Source organism: Panonychus citri, unplaced genomic scaffold, assembly GCF_014898815.1.
Source record: "Panonychus citri isolate SS breed McGregor unplaced genomic scaffold, ASM1489881v1 Contig00138, whole genome shotgun sequence".
Lineage (NCBI taxonomy): Eukaryota > Metazoa > Arthropoda > Arachnida > Trombidiformes > Tetranychidae > Panonychus > Panonychus citri.
The window spans coordinates 1,724,061-1,748,429 of NW_026515543.1; the positions used below are offsets into that span (position 1 = coordinate 1,724,061).

The 24,369-nt window shown below is 29.3% G+C and overlaps 3 protein-coding genes across 4 annotated transcripts; 1 reads left to right on the forward strand and 2 right to left on the reverse strand.

Annotated features, from left to right (window-relative positions):
* Positions 1-1,654: 1,654 nt before the first annotated feature.
* On the reverse strand, positions 1,655-6,977 carry LOC128393233 (P-selectin-like). Of its 2 annotated transcripts, none has more exons than XM_053353355.1 (3): positions 5,484-6,977; positions 2,087-2,896; positions 1,655-2,022 (listed from the first exon to the last, which is right to left on the reverse strand). In XM_053353355.1, exons 1-3 carry the CDS (start codon positions 6,058-6,060, stop codon positions 1,736-1,738), a joined length of 1,674 nt encoding a protein of 557 aa, XP_053209330.1. In that variant the 5' UTR covers positions 6,061-6,977; the 3' UTR covers positions 1,655-1,735. The 2 variants fall into 2 exon arrangements, with proteins under 2 accessions (XP_053209330.1, XP_053209329.1); XM_053353354.1 differs by having other exon boundaries at positions 2,087-2,914; positions 5,484-6,967.
* Positions 6,978-8,986: 2,009 nt separating this feature from the next.
* Positions 8,987-13,395, forward strand: LOC128393235 (ras-related and estrogen-regulated growth inhibitor-like protein). The gene is made up of 5 exons (XM_053353357.1): positions 8,987-9,732; positions 11,766-11,822; positions 11,944-12,023; positions 12,154-12,417; positions 12,541-13,395. Exons 1-5 carry the CDS (start codon positions 9,681-9,683, stop codon positions 12,958-12,960), a joined length of 873 nt encoding a protein of 290 aa, XP_053209332.1. The 5' UTR covers positions 8,987-9,680; the 3' UTR covers positions 12,961-13,395.
* On the reverse strand, positions 13,364-24,289 carry LOC128393232 (neprilysin-2-like). The gene is made up of 15 exons (XM_053353353.1): positions 21,939-24,289; positions 21,307-21,856; positions 20,906-21,067; positions 19,076-19,165; positions 18,277-18,488; positions 17,333-17,515; positions 17,184-17,270; positions 16,985-17,109; positions 16,507-16,906; positions 15,261-15,367; positions 14,979-15,163; positions 14,173-14,369; positions 14,002-14,097; positions 13,848-13,924; positions 13,364-13,756 (listed from the first exon to the last, which is right to left on the reverse strand). The coding sequence occupies exons 2-15, from the start codon at positions 21,488-21,490 to the stop codon at positions 13,657-13,659; spliced, it is 2,205 nt and encodes a 734-aa protein (XP_053209328.1). The 5' UTR covers positions 21,491-21,856; positions 21,939-24,289; the 3' UTR covers positions 13,364-13,656.
* Between the last annotated feature and the right edge of the window lie 80 nt (positions 24,290-24,369).

A 24,369-nucleotide genomic window follows, 5' to 3' on the forward strand; every position in this document is an offset into this window, starting at 1 on the left:
TTAATTAAGGTCAGTTAATTAACCCTTTGTTGACGGAGTTACAATCTATTTCGTTAAGATTGGGGAATATAAATTAACTTAAATTGTCTTCTTTTGTATTTCCATCTTGGGAAGGATATTATTAGGAGCTAATTACTGTTGGTTAATTGTTACAAATTAAGGGAATGAATTAGTCATTTGATGGTTGGATATTAATTGAATCAGGTTGATCAGGTTGAATCAATTCTTTGGTTATTGATTACCGAAAATAGTACTTGAATTAGTTATCGATGTAATTGGAAAAGTTGGTTGACCAAATCATCAGTAAATTGTAACCACAACAATTAATTTTGATTAATTACTTATAAGTATTGATAGTTACTTTGAATTGGCTCAATGGGATGGACATTATTAATTAGTCTAAATGTTAATTGTTTCAGTTTGACGTAAATACGATTATTACGTTAACAGGTATCTGATACTATCTAATTTTTTTTGGATATTTAACCTCAATCAACCTTGACCTTGCTTTATGACCTGATTGGGTTTTAATGATTTGATTAATTTACATATTTTTCTCAGTTTAAATTGTAATAACTCATGAATCGTTTTTGACCTCACCGTTGGTCAGAAAAAAAACTTTTAAGGTCACTCATCATATCATTTGAACATCAGTTTTTTTTCATCTAATTTAACATGTTCACTTCAATTGAACATGATAATTAACATCTAAATTGATAATAATAGTAACTGTCTTTAATTATTACCCAAAATCTAAGCAATTAACCAGTTACTCAATATAATGAATTACATTCAATTTGAGAATTGGTGATTCTTTGATTTTCCAATTGATTTGAAGGGAACTTTTTTCGCAACTATTTCAACAATCAACTTCTGATATTCAGTCTCACCTCATGGTGATAATTCAATTGTATTATCACCATTGATTGTTCAATAGAATATCAGAAGATTGAAACGGATCTCTCTCTCTCTCTCTCTCTTGTTAGGGTGGGTAAAGAGATTCAGTGAAGAGGAGAAAGAGATGAATGATGAAGATGAAGATGAAGAGGGTAAATTACAAGGTCCGGGTTGAATACATGTCAAGTTTTCTGTTATAAGGAAGAAAATGATTTAACTCAGAATTCAAGATGAAATGATCTGTATGAGAAAAGAAAGAGAAGAGAAAGAGAAACGAGGATGAAATAGATTAGATTGACACGGATTAGTGACTAGTGAGATGATCCATTGAAAGGTCACAAATGAAAAGACTATTAAGACTTACGATCATTTAGTAAATTATCATTCACACCTTTCTATCAATTGAGATTAACTTTATAACAAGATTATTATCATTTACACTAAAAATAAATTCATTTAATCATCATAACCAATCAATTAATTATCTATCGTGAGCTGAACAATTTTCAATTCTATTCGAATCAATGAAAAAAAAAAGCTCGAACTTAAACTCGAAAAGCAAGACCATAGTTAATGATTTCTCTTATTCTTTGACAATTGATGATTGACAATTTTTAGAATTTGATTCAATTGAATTAACCCTTGAAATTGGACAATTGTCTCCAAAGTTAATTGTTAATCTGATTTATCAATCAATCACTGATCAATCGGTTCTGTCTGATTGATTAAATGACGAAATTTGAAAACAAGACTCTGAGCTTGGAATAAGAATTGTTGGTTTTTATTTCTTATTCTTAAGAATCTAATTTAATTTATTTTTTTTTTCTTAATTGTCAAGTTAACGAATCGGTTCACATGTTGGTAAAGGTTGAGACCATTGTAATGTACCAGGTAAACAAATGACCTCTTCGGCTGTTCCGATCAGCCGATAACCCGCTCCACACCTTAGGTTACATCGTTGATTAGGTTGACCTGGACATAAGGATGGACAGTTTAACCCCTCTGGACATTCATTGATGAAAATACCTCCCATTGGAACTTGCCAATCAGGACATTTAGTTAAACGACAAGTTGGAAATGGATTATCCCATTGACCATTTTGACCACAAGTCAATGAACGAGATCCTGATATGATCAGATAAATTGTCACAATAAATTTTCAACTGTTTAAGATAATCTAAAGTGTTACCTTGTAACTCGTATCCAGTTTTACATGTAAACATACAAATATCACCACAACGGGCATTTTTACATTGTCCTTGGGTCGTTAAAAGATTGACCATCACTGGAGATGGACAATTATTTGTGACACAGTTCCCTAAATTTGAGTCCCAATTACCGTTTGATTGACAGGTTACTCTGGTCCGTCCGGTAGGTAAGTAACATGGGTCACAAAATAGTTCACATGTATCACCATTCTTAGCATTCTGACAATTACCACGATAACTTGAATAACTATCAGGAGATGATAAGTCTGGACATGAGGGAATGGGAATACATTTTGGTAATGGTCCACTCCATTGTCCAGTTGATTGACAAACAAGATTAACCAATGAACTGGATATCATGTAACCAGAATTACATGAAATTGAACAAGTGTCCATACAATTTGGCCTGATACAAATTCCAGAGGTTTGACCATTGGCTATAATATTTATATCTGGACAATGAATTGGTAAACAGGTACCAACTGACCCGTTCCAATGACCATCACCGGAACAGGAAATTGTTGACTGACCAGATAACAAATAACAATTTGGACATGAAAAGCGACAAATTGTCCCAGGAATCAATGCTGATTCTGTAACTTGATAGCCCAATGGATGAATACATGAAACCAACGGTACATCTTGACCAGAATAGCCAAAGGGTGGACAGTTGACCGGTATACATGAAGGTAAAGGTAAATCCCATGAGCCCGAAGCCAAACAGATTAACCTTCCAGGTCCAATTAATTGATAACCTGGATTACAGTTAATTGTACAAATCGATCCAGTTCCTATGACCGAAAGTGTTTCTAATTAATCAAGTTGATAATAAAAGATAAAATAAAATACTTATTACCAGCCAAAGATTATACAACAATTAAGATACTAATTTAACTAACAAGACAACAATTGCCAAGTTCAGAGAGAAACTAATCTAAAACAATCAAGAGCTTTTCTTAATTGTCAAATGTAAATTAACCAAGGGCAATATGAGAAATTGTCTTGATTTAATTTCCAAGTGAAAAGAGAAAAAGTTAATCAAACAATTTAAATCACAGTACGTTAATTGTTTACATAATTTACCATTTAATCATTGAATCAACGTTGATTGTTGACCTTGTTTAATTTGCGTGGTAATCGTTGATTTGATTGAAAAGTTAATCATGATGTAGATGTAATTGATCAATGGAAAACATAATCAGTGTCAAGTTTAATAATAATTTTGATTAAAATTTTTTTCTTCACGTTAATTAACCACGATTATTAATTCGTTGATTAAATAACTCGATGGTTAATCAACAGAGAGAGGAAAAAAGTTCTTGATCAGAATCAAGAACCTCTAAGTAACTTAATCATTGGAAAGACGATGATGAATAAACTAAATGATCAAGATGATTATCAATTACGAGGTAAATTTCCCGATCAATCTGATTAACAACGTAACAATTAATCGGTAATCAACATCTCTCTCTCATTGATTGTGTATATTAATATCAAAATGATGTTGATGAACTGAGTTTGTCGCGGTTAACAATCAATAAATTGTAGTATAACTTTTAGATTGAACATTTTAATAATACTTGCCAGAAATTAATCTAATAGATAAAAGTTTTTTCATCTCTTTCCATATTAATTATAACAATTTAAATCTAAATTTATATAACACCAGGATTAAGTTCATTGTCATGGACCATGTTATCAATTTGACTACTGGATCAACGGATTATCGTAAATTAATTAAAGGTAATTAGAGGTCACTAATCTGATCAATACCTTTATAATGTTAAGATTAATTTTAGTCGAGTTGTAATCTAATTGTATCAATACCGATGGTTGTTGTTGATTCAGTACTGATTGTTGTGTTGAATACGACACTGAATTTAACCCAACGACCTTGAGAATAGACTGACAGTTATCATGGTTAGAATCATAGATTAGATTAGAGAGAGAGAAGATGACAATTCGAATGATGAGAAAACCTCTAATCTTCATCATCTTCATCTTCATCTCACCAGAAAATTAGAAATCGTTGCCAGAGATGATACATTTAACACAGAAAAAGAGATGAAGTGATTCCAATGCAAGAGAGATTGAAATAGTTGCCAAATCTTTTAAAAACTCACAGGTTAAGAATCTGATGATAGTAAAGAGAGAGAATAATTAATTAATTGTAATCGATAAATTGTCGCCATTCTAAGAGAGTGAAAAGTATATAAACAAAGTCTCGAAAAAGAAAAGATAATCAATGGAAAATGGAAACAATCAAACGAACCAATCAATTTATCGTTCGTAACTTTAAACGAGAATAAAAAACAATCGAAAACTTTTTGTTTCGAAAACTTCTTTCTCGTAGTTCGACGAATCGATCAAATCGACGATTAGAACTTTTTTCTTCTATTCGTTTTTATAACCTTGAATTTAGAAATGAAATTCTCTCTCTCTCTCGTTCCCTCTAATCATCATCCTCTTTCAATGGATTAAGATCTAGGCCACTAAGGCCTAAACACGAAAAAGGTGTGATATTTACTATGGTTAAGGAATTAAGGTGATAATAGATTAGGAAAAATAAAGATTAACATTTGATTTTGGTTCCAATGGATTTGGAACATTATCAAAACACTGAATTAAATCAAATTGTTTTATTATTAATGTGCTTGTCTGTTAATCATCATTGATTATCATCAATTTGATTTAAGAGAAAAATGTGATTTCAAATGATTAATTGTAATAAAGACACAAAATCATAATCAAAAAGTGTGATCATCATCTGGTTAAGATTAAATTTTAATGGATTAACCATAATAATAACATTGAATAAATAATAATAATAATGTTAATCTTTTTTTTCCCACATACACAATTATAATCACATCAAATTTAATTGATATGATTTACCTAATTTTAACCTAATCGAGTAAATTAAGTTACAAAAGTTAATCAAAAAGATCAATTATTACAATTAACACACGTTGTCACAGTTTTAATCATTTATGCTTTTAAATGACAATCAGTTAATCCTTAATCCATATAAAAGGTGTAACTACTTATCCTTGATCTTAATTTCTAATCGATCCGATTATCTAATTGTTAACTTTTCATTTCTCAACCATTGGAAACAAAAGACAATCAAATAAGTAAACTGTAAATGAATAAAACAAAATTTACTATTCTAAATGATTATCTAAATTAATTGCTATTTTGGCAAGAGAATCAAAGTCAAGATTAACGCAATTAACGTAATTAACACAATTTACTCAATTGTGTTTACCTTTTCAATGAAAAAAAAAACTACAGAGATTGAGTAACATTGTTCAGACAAATGTGAAATTGGCAAGTTAATTAGGATGATGATTAAGAGACAATTAGCAATTAAATTACCTTGTTCACCACATAGTGTTGACATTTGACCATTTTCAGGTGACCTTAGAGGTGGACAACCTGTAGGTGAACAGGTTGGAGGTGTTGCTGACCAGGTTCCGGTTGATGTACAATAAATTGAATTTGATCCTAAAAGTGTTGTACCTGGTGGACAATTGAATTGACAAATGCCCCCGGGGACATTGAAACAAGGTCCACCAACTGAGACACTTTCAGAAAGGGTTAAAGGTGGACAATTAAGAGCACGATTAAGACATAATAATGTTGACCCTGACCAGGAACCATTTGATTGACATGAACGTGAACATGGTCCAAGGGGTTCGTAGTTTGGTTTACACCTAAGGGAACATGTTGATCCAATGTTAGTTAAACAGTGACCATCGTTAATAATATAACCATAAAGAGGTGGATCAAGAGGTGGACACAAGGGTTGACCATCAATCCAATTGATTATAATCAAACTAATTAATGATAATAACAAAATGATTAACATACTAATGAAAGAGTAAAAAATAAATAATATCAATCGTAATGATTTACCATAATCTTGATTGTTAACATTTTTCATGAGACACATTAAATAGCCACTGGTCAGCTACCTCATCTTTAGTTGTCTTCCTTGTTATTAACAATCAATTGATTCTCAAGGTTTTTTGTTTACAATCAATCGATTGATTTTTTTTTCCAAGAATTGAATGTAAATTTCCAATTCTTTTCAACTGTTTCTTTTTGGATATTAATTCATATTCTCAATCAATAATCGATAAATTCCCCTGGTAACATTTGCAGGGAAAAAATTGATTCAATTAACAGAGATGATTAATTAATACAAGTGTTGAAATATACCCAACATTATCATGAGATTATCTTGTGAACTCGGACATTAATTAAAGGATTCAACATGATCTTTATTGGTTTTCCTAGAATTTTGTAAATCAATAACTTGAAATTACTTCAAATTATACAGGACGTAACAAACAACCATTTCCACTTTTGAGAGCCAATTTCAAGAAAACTACTCGTTCAATATTTAATCTAATAACTCCAATCGGTAGACAAAATGTGTAAGATTTGTTTGGCGTTATTAAGAATATGACCACAAAATTCAAATTTCAACGATGACCTTTCAAAGTCGAGAAAGTGTCACATTTGGATGTAAAGAAATTTCGCGGTAAATTTTTTTCAGCCATTCAAAATTCACGATTTTATTGAGTAGATTGTGCTAAGTTGTTTTGATCTGAAAAATCGTTCAGGAGTAATTATCATTCAAAGATGTGAACTTGTTCCATTAGCTTCAGTGCGAAAGTTTTTGACCTTTTCGATCATCATGAAAACAAGCCCTAGCAAATTCCGATGCTGAAAATGCTAAAAAATTAGATCTGAAAGACCTATGTACGTCCAGAGTCATGGCCTATTCGTTACTTTCAACGAATAAGTTTCCATTATTCTGAGAACGTTTAAGAGCTTTAATTAACTAATGGATTCACTTTATAACACTTTGTGACTTGATCATCTTGAGGAATCATGGTAAGATTTATTTCTTAGAGTGTTGTTGATTTGGTTATAAAATGTCACCTTCACATTTTTCTTACCTTTGACTGAAGACCTTATATTCATTTGACTTTCATTCGACTTAACAAAACGCGAGATCAGATGAAATTAAATTAGTTTTATAATCAAACTAAATTGTATACAATTAGATTTGAATTTAGTATCTTCAATTAATAAGAAAAAAATGTTACAATTATGACTACCTTTTGATTAGAATTTTAATATTGAATATAATTCCAAAAAGATGTTAGTCCAATCCGGATGTTCAGTTTTTTATTCATTTTGATCAGGCAGATCGTTAGCTTGTACGTTATGAATAAAATAATGAAATTGAAACTTATTACAAACTGTGACCATCAAATGACCTTGAAATCGTATCCAAATGCCGTGACCGGAATGACCTTGATATTGTAATATGACAATTGAGTACCACCCAAACTACCATAACTCGAGTCTGAGGTCTGAACTCTCAAAAACTAAAAAGTTGTTCAAGAAAAACTTGTTGGAAACTTGGTGAAATGCCCTGTATATTAGTTAGAGTGTTACAATATCTATGATATCAATGATCTAATCAACTAAATCCATTGATTGTTTCATTAAATTATCAACAATCTGTCACCAATCATTGTAATACTTCAAACTCAAACCAAAATTGGATTTCCGTTTCATCTTAATGATAACTAAATCATATTATGGATTAGAAGCAAAAATCTAATAAATTAACCTCCAATTATATCCAATTGATTGCTAAAAATATACAAGGTAGAGAATGTTAGATTTCAATTGTAACAAATTAATCGCTATATATTTTTGTCAAGTGATTAAACAATTAACAATCTATATTGATTGGTCGCAATCAAATTTATAACAATTGTTATTATGATTGTTAACCTATTTTCTGTTTGTTGTCATCATCACGATCATCATAACCCTCTGATTGTCAACAATACAATCGGATAACAAAGTAAAGCACCAAAGGTGATTCCAATTGATTAGATACAATTAGAATCACCATAAATTATGAATTAGATTCAATAGTTACACAATGACTTTCTCTCTATGAGTTCTGATGAACTTAATCAACAGATATTATTGAACTGAATATCAGAGCAATTAACGATTAGCTTGACTACAAAGTTGATATTTTCTGTATTACAACCAGAGAGAAATTGAAAAGATGAAAAATACAATCAATTATAATTATAAGAGTTCTGAATACAATCAACTGATATTCATTGGAAAATAACAACTGAAAAGTTGATTTGTTTCTTCATCATTATGATGACAAAAAAACTACTCTTCCTAAGGCTTCAGGTATTCATTAAATAACTGAATTAAACAAAAAAAACTGTTAATTGTCACAAAAATATAGACAAGAATTCAGGATATTGAGAAAAGGAGAGAGAGAGAGAGAGAGAGAGAGGAAAAAAAGTTCTGAAAAAAAACCTTTTTTTCTGATAATCAATAAGGTTGCAATTAAGAGCAACAAATCAACAATAACAACAACAATATGATCATCAGAATGACAATTAACATTTTTATCATTATCGTCACAGTCTATTCTCAGCTCTTAACACCAACGTAAACAATTTGTTGATCATCACAATGATAATATTAACGGTGGAATGTGCAATTTAGATGTTGCACTTTTTTTTTGGATAAAATGATTAACCATTCAAGGTGTCTAACAATTTGGTAATATCATGAAAGTTCAATTGGAATCATGTTGTTGTCGTTTAGTTGATTGTGTTGTTGTGTATCAAGATGATGAAGATTAGCTGGCGGGGGAGTTGATAGATTGTGAAATTAAGAATGAAATGAAAAAAAAAGTTACGTAGTATTTAGAGTAGGAAAAAAAGAGAGGGAAAATATTATCCATAGATTACATATTATCATGAAAGAGAGAACTTGGAATGATGATGATGATGAGGATGAAGATGAAGATGGAGATGAAAAGGGAGGGAACAATTAGCTTGGATTCGACAATGATGATGGAAGTTATTATTGTTGTAGTAAATCGAGGTTGTTGTTTAACTGTTGCTCCTCTTTGTTGATATAAATCTGCGCATTCAATGTAATCATCTTCATCATCATTTCTCTTCTTATTTTTTTTTCTTCTTTTCCTCTGGCACAAAAGTGATTCCAACAAAATGATGATGATGATTTAACCCTTGGAAAAAAAAATTCGTTTTAGTTGTGTAAAAGTTTCACTTTCCAACTAAATCAGATTCCATTAGTTGTTTCATCTCCTCGGTGGTTTCATGTTGCCATCAAATTTTCACCTTCCCTTTGGTGTATTAGTTACTTATTAACAATAATAATCTGCAACTTTTTACAATTAACTTTGTGTACCATTTGATTATCGTTTTGTTTTATCATTTACCATATTCATCTTAATCATCATATCCAGTAATTGTTTGTCTGTTTCAACCAATCAAACTGTATAAAAACTGATCAGCAGAAAAGTGAATTGTTTAACCATTAAATTAGTGATTATTTGATTAATGCCAAGAGAGAGAGAGAGAGGACAAAAAAACAATCACCAATTTGATCCATTAAATTTACCAGAAATTTTGGTTAATCATCTTCGTATATAAATTAAGTTAATCTTTCAAGAGATTTAATAGATTCATCAAAATATCACTTATGAAATCTCTTCGTATCTTGGCCCTTGGAGCTAAATCCGTTGGTAAATCAGGTAAGTGATTAAATTTGATTTCCATTGATTGACAAAGAAAAGATCAGGTAACAACCAAACAAGAGAAAAAGTTTCTTTACTATTCCAATGAGTGCGTATTTGTGTTTACATTGATTCGATCATCAATTACTACACCAAAACAGGCCAATTAGTGTCCAAATAAAGCCTTGCACTGTGAGGAAGAGAAAAAGAGAGAGAATTTGTTGTAAATAAACATTACGATTAAAAAAAATACCATAGAAAATACTCTGCGCAATGTAGATCGTCCTTGCATTTTGTTGATAAATATTAGATTATATTCATCATGTAATAACTTTTTCAACGGTTGAAGATGTTAAACCAATAGGGAGAAAAATAGATCGCAATTTTTTTCTTCTCCTCTCTCTCTCTCTTTCATCATCTTTGGTTCAGTTTTCTTATTGAAAATAAACACAAGTCAACAATTGATTGATGTTGATGGTTAAGAAATATCGATAATTATCAACACGTATATTTATATACACACATCAGGACAAGTTGAGGCCATTATTTAAACCTTTTTTCTTTCTGTGTAAACACTTTGGTAAACATCCTGTGGTATATGGTGAATATTCATCATGTTGTATACATGTTGGTGTTGATTTCTGGTTCATGTAATGAGTTAAATTGTTTGGATTGGTAAAGATTAGTTAATTCAGTTGGTAACCAATAATTTGTCCATAATCAATTAGATATGATGAAATTTTGATCCATCCTCCTTGGTTGATACAATTGGAATCCATTGATATCTATTGGTAACATAATAGTAATGCTGTTGATGGTGTTGATGATTAGATGAAATTGATTGGCTTGATAAATTGTTAATCCATCTTTTTAAAATTTTCTCAACTTCAAAAGTGTATTTGGTTGTTGATAATTGACTGGAAAATTGTCATAATCTAAAATGAGACAGAAAATAAAGAAAGAAATTCAAGAGAAAAGAGAGAGAGAGAGAGAAAAATTAAGATTAGGATTAGGATTAAGTGAACATTTGTAAGCCAAGGTCTTCCCCTCGGTTCTGTATTAGAGTCTTAAGCTTTTGCCAAAGTCACATGCCTTTAATCTTAACCATTATTATTAACTAATTTCTGGAAGCGCAGGGCAATCAACATGTTAATCTAGTGTTTGTGTAAATTAGTCAGCAATCGAAACCATGAAGAAACAAAATATCAGCAACATAAAAGTAATTCCAATGCTCTGTGAATAGAAAAATAAAAAATTCAATGAGAAAAGAAAACAAGATCATATAATTTAGATAAAACAATGAGTCAATCAAGGAGAAAGATATTCACAATATGAGAACTATTAAAAGAAATGACATTGATTAAGAAAAGAATCACAATTTTATAATTAGAATTAAATTGAGAAGAAAATTAGAAAGAAAGTCAATTAGAAATCGAGATTGAAACTCTTCTGATTTCAAGGGAACAGCTGATGAGATAGAGAATCAGAATGGAAAAAGTTTACTTACTCATTTAGATTCTATTGATTATGAGGAAGAAAAAGGAAACTAATTAATCGATGATGTTGTGGAAACCAGATTAGTTAAAGATGATGAAGATTATGAGAGTGATTAGGATAGTGTTAATTGTGGAAATTTTCATCAACCATTAAATACCAGGAGAAAAGATGATAACTTTTGATGAGAATTTAAGAGTTTACATGTTAACCGGATGAGCGATTATCTTTTAATCATATGATTGAAAGAGATTAAAATTCGCAGTTAGATGAAAATGAAGAGTTAATTGTTTGGGTGAATTAAGAAAATATGGTAATAACAATTTAAATAGAAATTACTTATCATTTAACAAGGAAAGAAGAAGAGAGAAAAATAATCCAATGAGTTTTTCTCATAAGACAAAAAGGAAAAGTTGTTTTTGTTTACAAATCATTTTCTTTTTTTCTCTCTTTGTGATTGGTTGATTTTTTTTGTTCTTTTTCAATTTGATTCTTTTTTCCGTTTAATTTGTTAATTGTTTTGATTAATTTACAATTTTTTCTCTTTGTTCTTTCAGCAATTGTTGTCCGGTTTCTAACTAAACGTTACATAGGCGAGTACCAGACTGATTGTGGTAAGTGTTTTGATTTCTTTGTCCGATCTTGATGATTGTATGAATTTTTTTTCCTCCAATTTTCCAATAATTGTTTTCATTTTTTTTCTCTCTCTCTCTCTCAATTCTGTTTAATTAATAGATATTCTCTATAGACAAGTTGTTAATTGTGATGACATTCCAACAAATATTGAGATTCTAGACTTTTCAAGAAATTATCAGGTAAGAATATGATTCCCTATATTGTTTGTGTTGATGTTTTGTTGTTGTTGTTGTTTTCGTTACTATCGTTGGTTAAATTTTGTTGATCTGGTTAATACTAATTGAATTTTTGCTTCTACTTTATTTACAGGAGGAGAAACTATTGAAATATGATGACCTTAAAGATCAAATAATTTGGGCTCAAGCATATGTAATAGTGTACGATATATGTGATGAAAGGAGTTTCATAAGAGCTCAACATTATGTTAAATTGATTAGTAAAATTCGTGGTTTAACAAGCTTCCAAGCTCCAATTGTGCTTTTAGGAAATAAACGGGATCTTGAAATTGGCCGTAAGGTTAATCTAGAAGAGGGTCGGAGTATAGCCTACAAATTTGGGACACAATTTTATGAGGTAAGGGAAAAAAACATCTAACCGAAAACCCAAAGTGTGTGTAAATACACAAAGTAAATTGATCAACAAGAATTGAAAAGCTAATTGATTTTAAATTTTTTTTTTCTTCATCATTTTAATCAGGTATCTGCTGCTGAAAATTATGTCGGTGTTACCACGGCTTTCAATGGATTAATCAAAGAGGCGAGGTCATTTTATGAGCACTTCAATGGGTCCACCACAGTAACATACCAGCCTGGTCAGGCAATCAAAAAGTTGAGCTTAAACTCAGTGACCCGAGCCTTTGGTGCAGTTTTTGGGAAAAATAGCCCTGGGGCATCACAGTATTACACAATAATTAGGGATGGACGGGTCAGTTTACCAGGTGAAACACCATCAGCTGATGATAAACACCGAAGGTCAAACAGTATATCACAATCAAATAATAACAACCATAACAACAACAATAATAGTCAACCGAATATAATCAATTCTTGTAAACAAAAGAAAGAGACAATTCTGGAAACTGCTCATAAACGCAGTCCACCAATAGCATCATTATAATTGTCGACAATTTAACACCGTCACCATCAACAATTAACTCGGAAATCATGATTACCTTTTAACTAATCAACTGATTGTTTTTATTACTACAATTTTCACCCGATTATCCCGAAACATTGAGATAATCACAATCATCTGTAAATAGGAAATATTTTTTTCCCCAAATCAAGATTGATGTATGACATTTAATTGTTACAATTAATCAACGTAATGATTTTTTTTTGTAAAATTCACAATTGTTAAATTCTGTTGATTAAGAAAAAAATGTAATTTTCTCATTTTCCTATTTCTATTATGATTATTATCATTATTATTAATTGTACAACTTTATTAATTATGTTAAATTGACATTTCTTACAATCTCAAAGTTGATCTCATCTCTAAATTGTAAAAATAATATATATAAATTGATTAAAATCTAATTTAATACAATCATTAGGAATCAATTGAACAATTTAATCCCCATTAATTGGGAAAAAATAAATAATACATTAAATTGTTGAGGAAGAAAATTTTGATTGATTGTTTTATACATAAATCGGTGAACATAATAATAGGAATATGATTGTGCTTTAATTAGCAATTAACCTGCTAATCAGTGTCTTTTTTAAATTGTCTCTCGCTCTTTGATTTGTCCATGTGAGAGTTTAATTAGATTGTTGATTGTTAATTGTTAATCAATTTGCAAATTTAAGTTTACCAAACTTTACACTTTTTCTTTGGGTTCATTGGAGATCCAAGTGGACAATTAAATGTCTCGGAAAAATGTTCCATATTAGAAAGAGGTCCATTAACCCTTTTAAATTGTCAACAATTAAGCCAAAAAAAACACAAAATTAATTAACGATGAAAATGAAGTGTAATTAAAATCAGAATCAATTAGTTACCTAAATTTAGCTGGACTATGGACACCGGTAGCGATTCGTAGTTTCATTGATTGTGGCCTTAATTTGGAGCACCAAATCTAAATTGTTTTGTGATTGAAAACATTTTCACAATTAGTGATTTTATGATTAATTAACTGATTAATTGTAGGCATACATTTGCAGCTCCAATCCAGAATAATTGTTTCTGATTCATTGCGATTCCAGGTAATAAGGGTTCGGGTCCATTGTCTTCAACAAATTTCATATATCCCTTGATTTTCAATTGTAAATGAATAGATTTTGATTAAAACAATTAAATTGTTTAATTGTGATAGGAAATTCTTACCGAATAAGCTTGTTTCAGTCCACCATTATCGGCGATATTTTCACCTTGGGTATTGATACCGTTAACTTTTTCCTTAACTTCATCGACAGTATAGTTACCATATTGTTCAATGATACATTTAACTCGAGAAGCAAAATTTTTCTCAGTCTCTGGTTCCCACCAATTACGATTGTTACCATTCTGATCAAATTGTCGACCTGAGAACAATTAAAATTATCACAATAATTAGATGGAGATTAAGAAAGTAAATCAAATGAAAATGACGAAAATGATAACGATCATTGCAAGAGAAACAGGAAAAAGAATATGTTTAAATAAGGTAAAAGGAAACAAATTGTATTCCAATTGCAAAGTGACACAAAAATCAATCACAAGTTAAATTGACAATGAAAAGGAACAATTTAAAGTGCAATTAAAAGAAATTAGAAATAAATTAGTTAAGCTCAATGTACTTTCTAATCAAGACTCTGAGATAATGAAACAAAAGCTCATTGGGAATACAATTGAAGCAGAAATAATAATATTCATCAAAGTGAATGTCAAATTGCAAAGTCGAGATTTGTTGATTTCTGTCACCAAATCAACTGAAATCATTGATTCAATATTTAAATTAACTTCTTATAACTGTACAAATGGATAGCAATTAAAATTATTTGAATATTTGGTAAATTGTTTATGAAGCGATTCCAATGTAATTATAATAATCCAATTGTTATACCAGAGGGAAAGTGGGATAACTTCATGTTTGTAGATTAACAGGAATATTGATTAGAATTAATCACTTTGACAATTTATTAAATTCTCACCTCGATCATCAAAACCATGGGTTATCTCATGTCCGATAATGTAACCAATTCCACCGTAATTAAGATAATTAGGCCGTTCTCTATCATAGAATACACCTTGAAGAATCCCGGCTGGAAACTTGATACTGTTCTCGATGAAATTGTTGAAAGCATTTACTGTAGCCGCTTCTGAGAATCTCTTCCAGCTATCATGAAATAAAATGAACAATTAATAATCAATAGATGATCACAATTAATAGATAATTGTGAAAATTTGAATGAGAACATGATCTGAATACTTACTCATCTTTAATCAATGGTTCTCGTAACTTTTTCATTCCATAATCTGTCCAGAATTTTCGTAGCTTTTGAACATTAGTGTAATATTTATCGTTGGGTGAGATTTGAATCTAAGTTGATTAACAAATTGTTAAACCAAAAACAAAAAATTAGAAAAAGAAACAATTATTACCAAGAGAAATTAACAATCAAAGGTTATGAGTTAAAATTCCCGAGATCTAGAACTTGTATTGATAATATTTGGGTCTCAAACTCGTAACTAAATTAACTTAATTTAGTCGATCAAAATTACTGATAGAAATCAATTAACAATTAATATGAAGAAACCAACAATTAATTCGGTTGATCAAATGATCAACAAGTCATGGAAAACTGTCTTCATCAACATTTGTATCCATTTAAACTCAGGTAAGATAATCTAATTGTTTAGACTTCGACTAATCAAAAGTGAACGAAGTAATCATTTGCAAAAAAAGAGGCTAATTAAGGATTCGAACCCTAATCAACCTCTTTCTATGTAGGCAACTTGTCCTTAGACTGCTTAATTATGTATATTTAATTAGTTCAACACAAGTATATATCCTTTGCAATTTGTGGATAAATACAGGGAGTCAATTAAACTCGTTCGAATTGGAAAGACAAAAGCTTCTCTATGTAGGAGAAAACCTTCATCATTGATACGAGCTTAGTAGACACCCTGTAGCTGAGGATACTACAAGGCTCGTCTTTATCAAGCGAGATTAAAAGTTGCAATCAACACATCTCGAGATCAGCTGATCCTGAGATTAACAAAAAAGTTATTCCACCAATCATATTAACGGATCTTGAGTTGATCATTTCTTAAATCAAATCAAATCTTAATTTTATTAGGAAATTGTGCCCAATGTGTTTTTGTATTTTCCCTCTAATTGTTAATTAATTTGAATCATTAAACAAAACAACGGTCACAACAAACATTTTGTCTTTAGAGACTAGCGGGTAATTGGAAGGGAATAAAATTAACTAATTGTTTATGGTAAAGATTTGAAATTTAGATTATCATCAATTGATGAAACAATTAAGTTGATATCAGTTGGAGTCAAGCTTGATCTTGATTGATGAATATGAACCCAAGTGTCTCAAGTTTTGTGAATGAAAAGTAATCAAAAAAATTGGAGGGAAAAGATTAAGAGGGAAAATTGAAATTCTATCGAAAATGAGATGAATTAATTGGTTTTCCAATGGAAACAATTAAAGCAAATTAACTTACATTTTGATAGATTGTCATAACCTTAGATTCGTCTAATAGTTCTGGCGGATAACCGATTTGAACGATCATCTCTTGAGCCTTTTGAATGGCCTTTGATCTTGTTGCTTCGTCCATCCAATCAATTTGATTAAGAGAATCGATAAATTGTCCTCGAATATAATTAACCATGGTTGCTGCTTGTTGACGGCTTTTCTCGTCAAAATTTCGTGACACATAAAGCGCTGATAAGGGTGTACCAAAAGAGGAATACAAACGTTTCATACAAGTGTCCCAACGAGGTTTCTCCGTCTTTCGGCCTGAAATAACGCGACCATAACTTTCGGATATTTTTCTCAACGGTTCTTCCGCTGAGGGTAAGGCCGAAAAGACCGCTCTCCAAATCATATAATTAGCAAGTATTCTGATGAATTAATTAGAAAAGAGAACCAAAAAACAATTAACCAATACAATTAAAAAAGTTTCGATTAATTTAATTTACCTTTTATCCGTTTTGGAAATAAGATCATCAACTGATCGTAAAAATCGAGGAACCTTAACATTTACCTCTTCAAAATCGGAGATATTATCAATCATCATATTCCTCACAATTAAGGGCCAATCAATCTGTTTAAATTGTTTAAAGAAAATTGATTTAAACACAAAATTATAACAATTGGAAATTCTAATTGTCAACTTACATTGGAACCGATTCGTTTAAGTTCAATCAATGGGATTTTATGATACAGTTTGGTGAAATTACGTCTCTCCTCACTTGGCAGGGAAAACTATTCACAAGGAACAATTAAGATAATTAGTCAATTGTCTTCTCATTAACCTGATTGTTTACCTTTGCTAATTGTGTCTCGAAATCAATTATTTCACTTGCTCCTTTTTCAATTGCTTCCTTTGAATTCTGACCAATATATGAAGCCGAATCAACAATCGCCTTATAATAAGCCTTAACGGTTGAATCATTCATACCTTTCAAAAGGTATTTCCTATCAGGTACACCAAGATAAGCTTGATCAACCTAATTGTCAACAATTAGATTTAATTGTCAACCGAAAAGATGAAAAAAGAGACCAGAATTAGATTTGTATTATTACATTCATTCAGATCTAATGGTCAACCCTTTTAATTTGGAATGGTCAATGATTAGTAGTAATTAATTTCTATGATTGTGATTGTCTGATTGTCTTTTCTTTTCTTATTAATTTAATTGGTCAATTTAACTTTTTTGATTGTTCTGATTTGGTTACTCTGATTGAAACAATTTGTATTTTTATTTACTTGTTGTCAAGGTTAATCAAAATTGTCTCATCTCAAGTTCAATGATTTAATAACTGACCTTGATTAAAATTGCGATCTTAATTGTTATCTGATTAACAATTTACTAAATTTAAACCATCAACCTTGATAATTAACTAATCATCAGCTTTCATCAATGATTAAAGTTAACATGAAATATTTAACCACAACAACAATCAAAACAAAATGTTTACATCAATAAATTGATGAGTAACAATAAAATTAATCAATTAGTTATTACTATCAACAATTAACTCATCATTTCATCAATCAATTGACACCAATCAAATTGAATTAAATTGTTTCAAGGCTTCACAATTAACCAAGAGAAAAGTTTTGTCCAAATTTAAAAATTACGTTAAAAATAAATTCAATTGTCTCTCTTATTGTTAACCATTGATTTCCAATTAAATTGTCAGCTTTTTTTTCACCATAACAATTTGACAATTGTGAGTATGATGAAAGTTAATTGTTACAATTTACCTCAATTAAGTGTCTACTATTATCTTTAACATCAGGAGCCACATAAATGGATAGGAAAATATTGTGATCATAACCTTTGGATCTCATTTTTTTCAGAGTTTCAATCCAGTCCCAATCAGCTGATTTCCAGGTTGGACCTTCAATCAGTGGCCACCCGCCGAGGTCAACAATGTCCTTAATTAACTCACCTTTTGATTGTTCATTAATTTCACCTGAAAAAAGGGTTAATCATTTCAATAGATGATGAAAACAATCAGCAAATTTTCTCGAACCACAAATAATACGAAAGTTACAAAGTTTTAATGGTTCACGAAAACAGAATTAAACTCGAACAATTTTTCGAAAAATTAAGTTAATTGTTAATTTAGAATTTTAAATGTCAAGGACTAATTAGATTTAAATTGTTCTAATAAATTGAAAAGAAAACAATATTTCAATTGTAACAATTAAATATCACAATAATAATCAATAAATTGTTAACACTTGAGGAATAAGTGATTTAGAAATTGAAATTTAGATTTGATTGTTATTGAGAAATTAACTTACAATTAATATTAAATTATCGTATTTGAAAATATTGTTGATTATCAATTGTGGATTAGTTAATTGTTTGAGATAATCAAGAGAGGAAAACAATTGCAATTGAGTGATAACAATTTAAAGTCTCTTGGTAAGTCCAGACATTGGATTTCAATCAACGGATCAAGTTAATTGTTTGATCAATTGAAAGAAAATCTAATTGATTAGCTAATGATTACAATTATAGTTAGTTAATTGTTGAGAAAATTAAATTACTTACTTATGTTCATACATTGTTTGTAAATTGTTCTCATCATTTGGAAATAAATTGCTTCATCATCTTGATTAACTTGATTACTTTCAACCAGCTCTGTAATTAAAAGAAAGTGTCACAATTAGTTAAACAATTAGATTTTGGGTAAAATTAAATGTTTCATTTTTTATTACACATTTAAACAATTAGCAAATTTAGTTTGCTAATCAATTGATAATGATTTTAGTTTAACTTACGATTCTTAATTTAGTTTCATACCAGACACTTAATTGTCAACAATTTAAAAGATTTAAACAATCAAAACTAACCTTGAACTCTATGTTACTTTTAGTTAATTGATTAAAATTATGATTTGATTTGATTGTTGTATTCAAATATATTCAATGTATACATAGTTAATTGACCTAAATTGATCAACTGATTACAATTAACTTTCAGTAGTTTAAATTGTTTGGTAATTTGTTGAAAAGTTTTTCATTTTTGTTTCGTTTGTCCAAATCTTATTGATCTTTATGATCTCGTTGATTGATTATTAGTTTTGATTTAATTGTGATTTGTAGTGACAACAATTAGACAATTATTATACATTATTAAGTATGACAATAATTTGTACATTTAATTGCTGAGAATTGGTAATCAAATTAATGATAAACAAATGACCTTTGTTGAGGTTTGATATATAATTTATTGGTCAAGTTCAAGAGCATCTTATTAATGATTACAATTAACTTGATAACAATTAAATTGTAGACATTTTAAATCGTGATGAATGTCAATTTGTATTAATATTTAACAATTAACAGTTAATTATAAAGTTAAATCAAGAATTAATTTCTCAATTGTTTATTCAATCTGCAAGCAAAATTAATGGTAAAACTTTTTACTTTTCAACGAGATTTTGTTTCATCAACAATTAGTTAATTGTTAAATCATCATACTCATCTCAACAATCACAACCTTAATTGACCTTTACCTGTATTATCACAATCAAATTGAGTGATTAGCAACATTTATCAATTAATTGTCCAAATGAGCAACAATTAAGATTCACAAATCTTGAATATAAGGAAAACAAAAATTAACACTCATGTTAATTGTTATTGATTAAAAAAAAGTAACTAATTAAAAGCCAAATTGACAAAAAATGCTGATTAATTGTTAACTGATTGTTTCCCTGTAAATGAAATCCAATAACAAGGAAAAAGCAATCAAAACAATTAACTAATTACAAACTGACCAAGTTGATTAATCAGAGAGATGAATGAAAATTTTTTTTTTCCCAATTTCTAAATTCACAATTATAATTAAGCCGATTAAATCAAATTAATTCTAGTAAAAAAAAAGACACAAACAATTAGATTAATTGTTGGATAAAACAATCAACTAGAATAAAATTAGTTCTCTGTGAGTTAATTGTTCACCAATTGTGATCGTAATTAATTGTGTCAGTAATTTAATCAAGTTTGGACAAAAATAGTTGACGAAAAATTGATTTTTTCATATCATATACTTTTTCTTGCCTCAGATTATTGATTGTTGTTGACAATTTTTATACTTTCAGCTTAATTTAATTGTTTGATTGTTATTAATAATGTTACTGTTCTTGACTGATTAACAGACTAAATCTTAATTTCAACCGTAAGAATTAAATTAACTACAGTTGGTTGAGCCTTTAAATTTAATCTACTTGCAACTCTAACCATAAACAAACAAGAACCTTGAATCTTATGTCCAGTCAACCAATTTTAATCTCAATTGTTTTGTTCATTTAACTGGATTGATAATTAATTTTCATTGAGAGATATTAATTAATTAAGATAAATTCTCATAAATTACCTCTTAATTTTCTGTTTAAATCATCTCTAATTGCTCCAAATTGCGTTATTCCAGTTTGATCTTCGGAAATAAATTTCTTCTTAATCCAACCTCCACAAGCGTAATCATAGAAATCATCACAAGGAGAAACACTTGAATCAATATTATCCAATATTCGAGCAGCTAAATTGTAACAATTAAGACAAATAATTTCCAGGAAAATGATATTAATCAATGGACGATAATCAAGAGGCAATGAAACAAATGATGATGATGATACATAAAAATATCAATATACATCATGTACATGATGGGAATATTAATATTAACAAGAGGCGATTAAGTTGATTGTGATGATTAGATTATGATATGGACAAGAATTAAGTTAATTGTTGTTATTATTATTAGGGATTGTTACTTACCTGCTTTTACACAGCCTGGGGTTAAACAAATTTGTTGACTGTCAGTGTTAGATGCTGATGTTAATAACTTTAATTCATCTCCATCCTTGGCGAGAATTAAAATTGTCAAGGTAATTATCCCGGAAAAGATGAGGATGGTTAAACCAATTAGTAATAAAATTAACCTTCTTTCAAGTCGATTCATGATTAGTTAATTAGCACAACAATTAATAACAATTCAATGGCCAATAAAAGTTGTCACCATGTAAATTTTGACTCTTATTCAATTTACTTTGAGTATTATTATTATTAAGGTTGTCGCTGTTATTTGATTACAATTAAAACCGTTATTATTGGAATTGTTTCGCTTATTCAACAATTAAAATTAACAATTTTAGGATAAATTCACAATTTATTGATTGGTAATTTGATGAAATTCAAGTTGATGATGAAGTTAGAACAAAGTTAGAACACTTTTTTATCGAGTTGATTGGAGACACAGAAAAACAAATAGAAAACTGGAAATTCAATGTTACCATGAAGTTGCTCAGAATCAATGAAAACTTTTCATCTAATCAACTCAGAGATGAAAAAAAATGCGATAAATTTGATGATTGATTAAGTGTTAAACTTGACAATCAATATTAACTCACTTTAAATCAGTTAGTTAATTGCTGATTCCTTTGATAGTTTTAATTGTAGATCACAAATTGAACGTGTTAACCAAAATTTGATTGCAATCACTTTTTTTCCTACAACAAACTAATTGTTGATTCTTGTGATAAGATTTGATTTTTTTAATGATATAATGATGATGATGAAGATGATGATGACAATTAACAAATTGCCAACAGTATGAATAGTTTACAATCAATAAGAAACAAGGATATTTGAACAATTTAGAAACATAGAAAATGATTAAAATAGATTATATTTATTTTTTCGTCAATTCTCAATTCGCAAACTAATTGTAACAATTAAAAGTTACAATTGATTTGGGAAAAAAAAGATACGTTGATCAGTTGATTGTAAAATGTTTAATGTTTAATTTTATTTTTGTAGTTTCATTGTTAAATTTAAATATAAACACACAATTAGATTACAATTTGTCCAATGATTATGAGAAGAAATGAAAAAAAAAACTAACAACAATTAACGTTTATTATTTGATTAGTGGACCGTTTTGGTTAACGGTGAAAGTGAAATGAGTGTTAATTGTAAAATGATTTAGTTAATAGTTGTGAGTGAGTGAGTTGGAAAAAGAGAGTGAGTTGATTGTGTTGATTGTACCAACAGTTGAACACCTCGAACTCACGAGTGGATTTTCAATGTCGCACTAATAATGATTAACGAAAAACTTTTTTTCTGTTCATCATTCTGGTAACAACTTGTATCGTAACTTTAACCAACCTCAGGCAACGTATTTACAATTTAATCATGTTAATCAAGTTGATTACTTTTCCATTATCTTATTAATACTTTGATTATTTTACTCATCTTTTTCTTTTAACAATTAAAACAATTTTAATTGTCACCATTGTTAAAGTTATAAATCCTTTTTGTGTTGATTATCATTTGGATGAACTTGATCCTTAATTGTTGTTGTTGTTGCTGATTGCTAATTGTTGATGATGATGATGACACTGTATTAATGAGAGTAATTAAACAGTTATTTGGTATTATAATGGTGATTATGTTGTATTATTTATGTTAATTGTTGATTGTTGTTTTGGTCAAAAATGTGATGAGGAAATGATTATTATTATAATCATCATTGGAATCCAAAGTAATTTTTTGATTTATGGTTTAAATGGTTAATCATATTGTATTAATTGTGACATTTACTGATTATTTATGTATTGAAGATGGAAAATGAGTTGATTACAATTTACAATCAGCTAAATTGTTAGTGAAGGAAGTTAATTTGTCATTCTGCAATCAAAATGATTGTACTAATCAACTGGAACGTCTTTAAATTGTTAACTTTGATTTTCTATTTGTTTTCATTTTGATTGTTGAAAATAATAACATAATAATCATTAGAATTGGATAATGATTAGTTAATTGGTGATTATCGCATTTCTTGGTTTAGATAGATTGTTGATCCATTGATTACTTTGCAGGTTTGCTAATTGTTTGCGTTGTTGTTTCAATTTTATTTTGCTCCCTTTTTAAATTGCCAATCATTGGATTAATTTGATATTCCTGTTATCGGGATTGTAATAGTATACATTTCATCAGGTTGATTAGGAAGGTTTAACGATCATAATCGTTTACGAATCATCTTTAACGATTAAAAGTTACTTGACTTTTATAATGATTCGTATGATGATGAAGATAATGATGTTAATCATAATTAAAGTGAAAGAAAATGATAATACACTAAATTAATCCAATTTCTTCTCATGAGACACCATCAAGTTCAAATTGAATAACATGAATGGAAAACACGCTCGCTTGATTTTCGTTTCCATTTTATTCCAACAGCTCCTTAAATTGTTCCCTTTAATTTTGTTCCTTATCTTCAGATGGAAAGCTAATATTTTAATTAGCTGTTAATTGTTGTTGTCCAATCATCAATCAATCATTTTCCAATGATAAACCAAAAGTTCAAGTGGCAACAAGAGTCAGGATCGGTTTTGTTTGTTTGTTTGTTTGTCCATCTCTCTTTCCCATTGGCCAGGTAGTAAATAAACAGCACAATTTAATTAATCGATTTCCATTAATGAATTAAATTGCTTCCAATCAACCAATCATCTTGTAAAGATGGAAAAATCTCTAATCATATGATAAATTTGATATTCTGTAAAAGCAAAAATCCAACGGCAAAGAAACAAAGAAACCTTATCCATCAATCTAACGAAAACATTAAATTGTCAATCATTTGGAAGAGTAGAAATTAACAAACAGTTAATGTTAACAATTAACAGCAACACTAGTGAACCCTGGTAATCACAATTAGAGTAATAATAATCATGAAACCATTTCAATTAACGATTGTTAAATAAAAACAATCTAACAACAACAACCAATACAAATTGACAGGAACAAAAATGTTTTACAATCAAGTCAAGATTTTATCTA

What these genes read in the sequence shown, in the direction of transcription:
- LOC128393232 (XM_053353353.1), bottom strand. Translation starts at nt 21,490, where the DNA reads ATGAATCGACTTGAAAGAAGGTTAATTTTATTACTAATTGGTTTAACC. An exon ending in CCCAGGCTGTGTAAAAGCAG is followed by an intron (nt 21,068 to 21,306) that starts GTAAGTAACAAT and finishes GTTACAATTTAG; the next exon opens with CTGCTCGAATATTGGATAAT. An exon ending in ATAGTAGACACTTAATTGAG is followed by an intron (nt 17,516 to 18,276) that starts GTAAATTGTAAC and finishes GTTGACAATTAG; the next exon opens with GTTGATCAAGCTTATCTTGG.
- LOC128393233 (XM_053353354.1), bottom strand. Translation starts at nt 6,060, where the DNA reads ATGTGTCTCATGAAAAATGTTAACAATCAAGATTATGGTAAATCATTA. An exon ending in AACACTATGTGGTGAACAAG is followed by an intron (nt 2,915 to 5,483) that starts GTAATTTAATTG and finishes TTGATTAATTAG; the next exon opens with AAACACTTTCGGTCATAGGA. An exon ending in AACTGGATACGAGTTACAAG is followed by an intron (nt 2,023 to 2,086) that starts GTAACACTTTAG and finishes TGATCATATCAG; the next exon opens with GATCTCGTTCATTGACTTGT.
- LOC128393235 (XM_053353357.1), top strand. Translation starts at nt 9,681, where the DNA reads ATGAAATCTCTTCGTATCTTGGCCCTTGGAGCTAAATCCGTTGGTAAA. An exon ending in ACTTTTCAAGAAATTATCAG is followed by an intron (nt 12,024 to 12,153) that starts GTAAGAATATGA and finishes CTTTATTTACAG; the next exon opens with GAGGAGAAACTATTGAAATA. An exon ending in TTGGGACACAATTTTATGAG is followed by an intron (nt 12,418 to 12,540) that starts GTAAGGGAAAAA and finishes CATTTTAATCAG; the next exon opens with GTATCTGCTGCTGAAAATTA.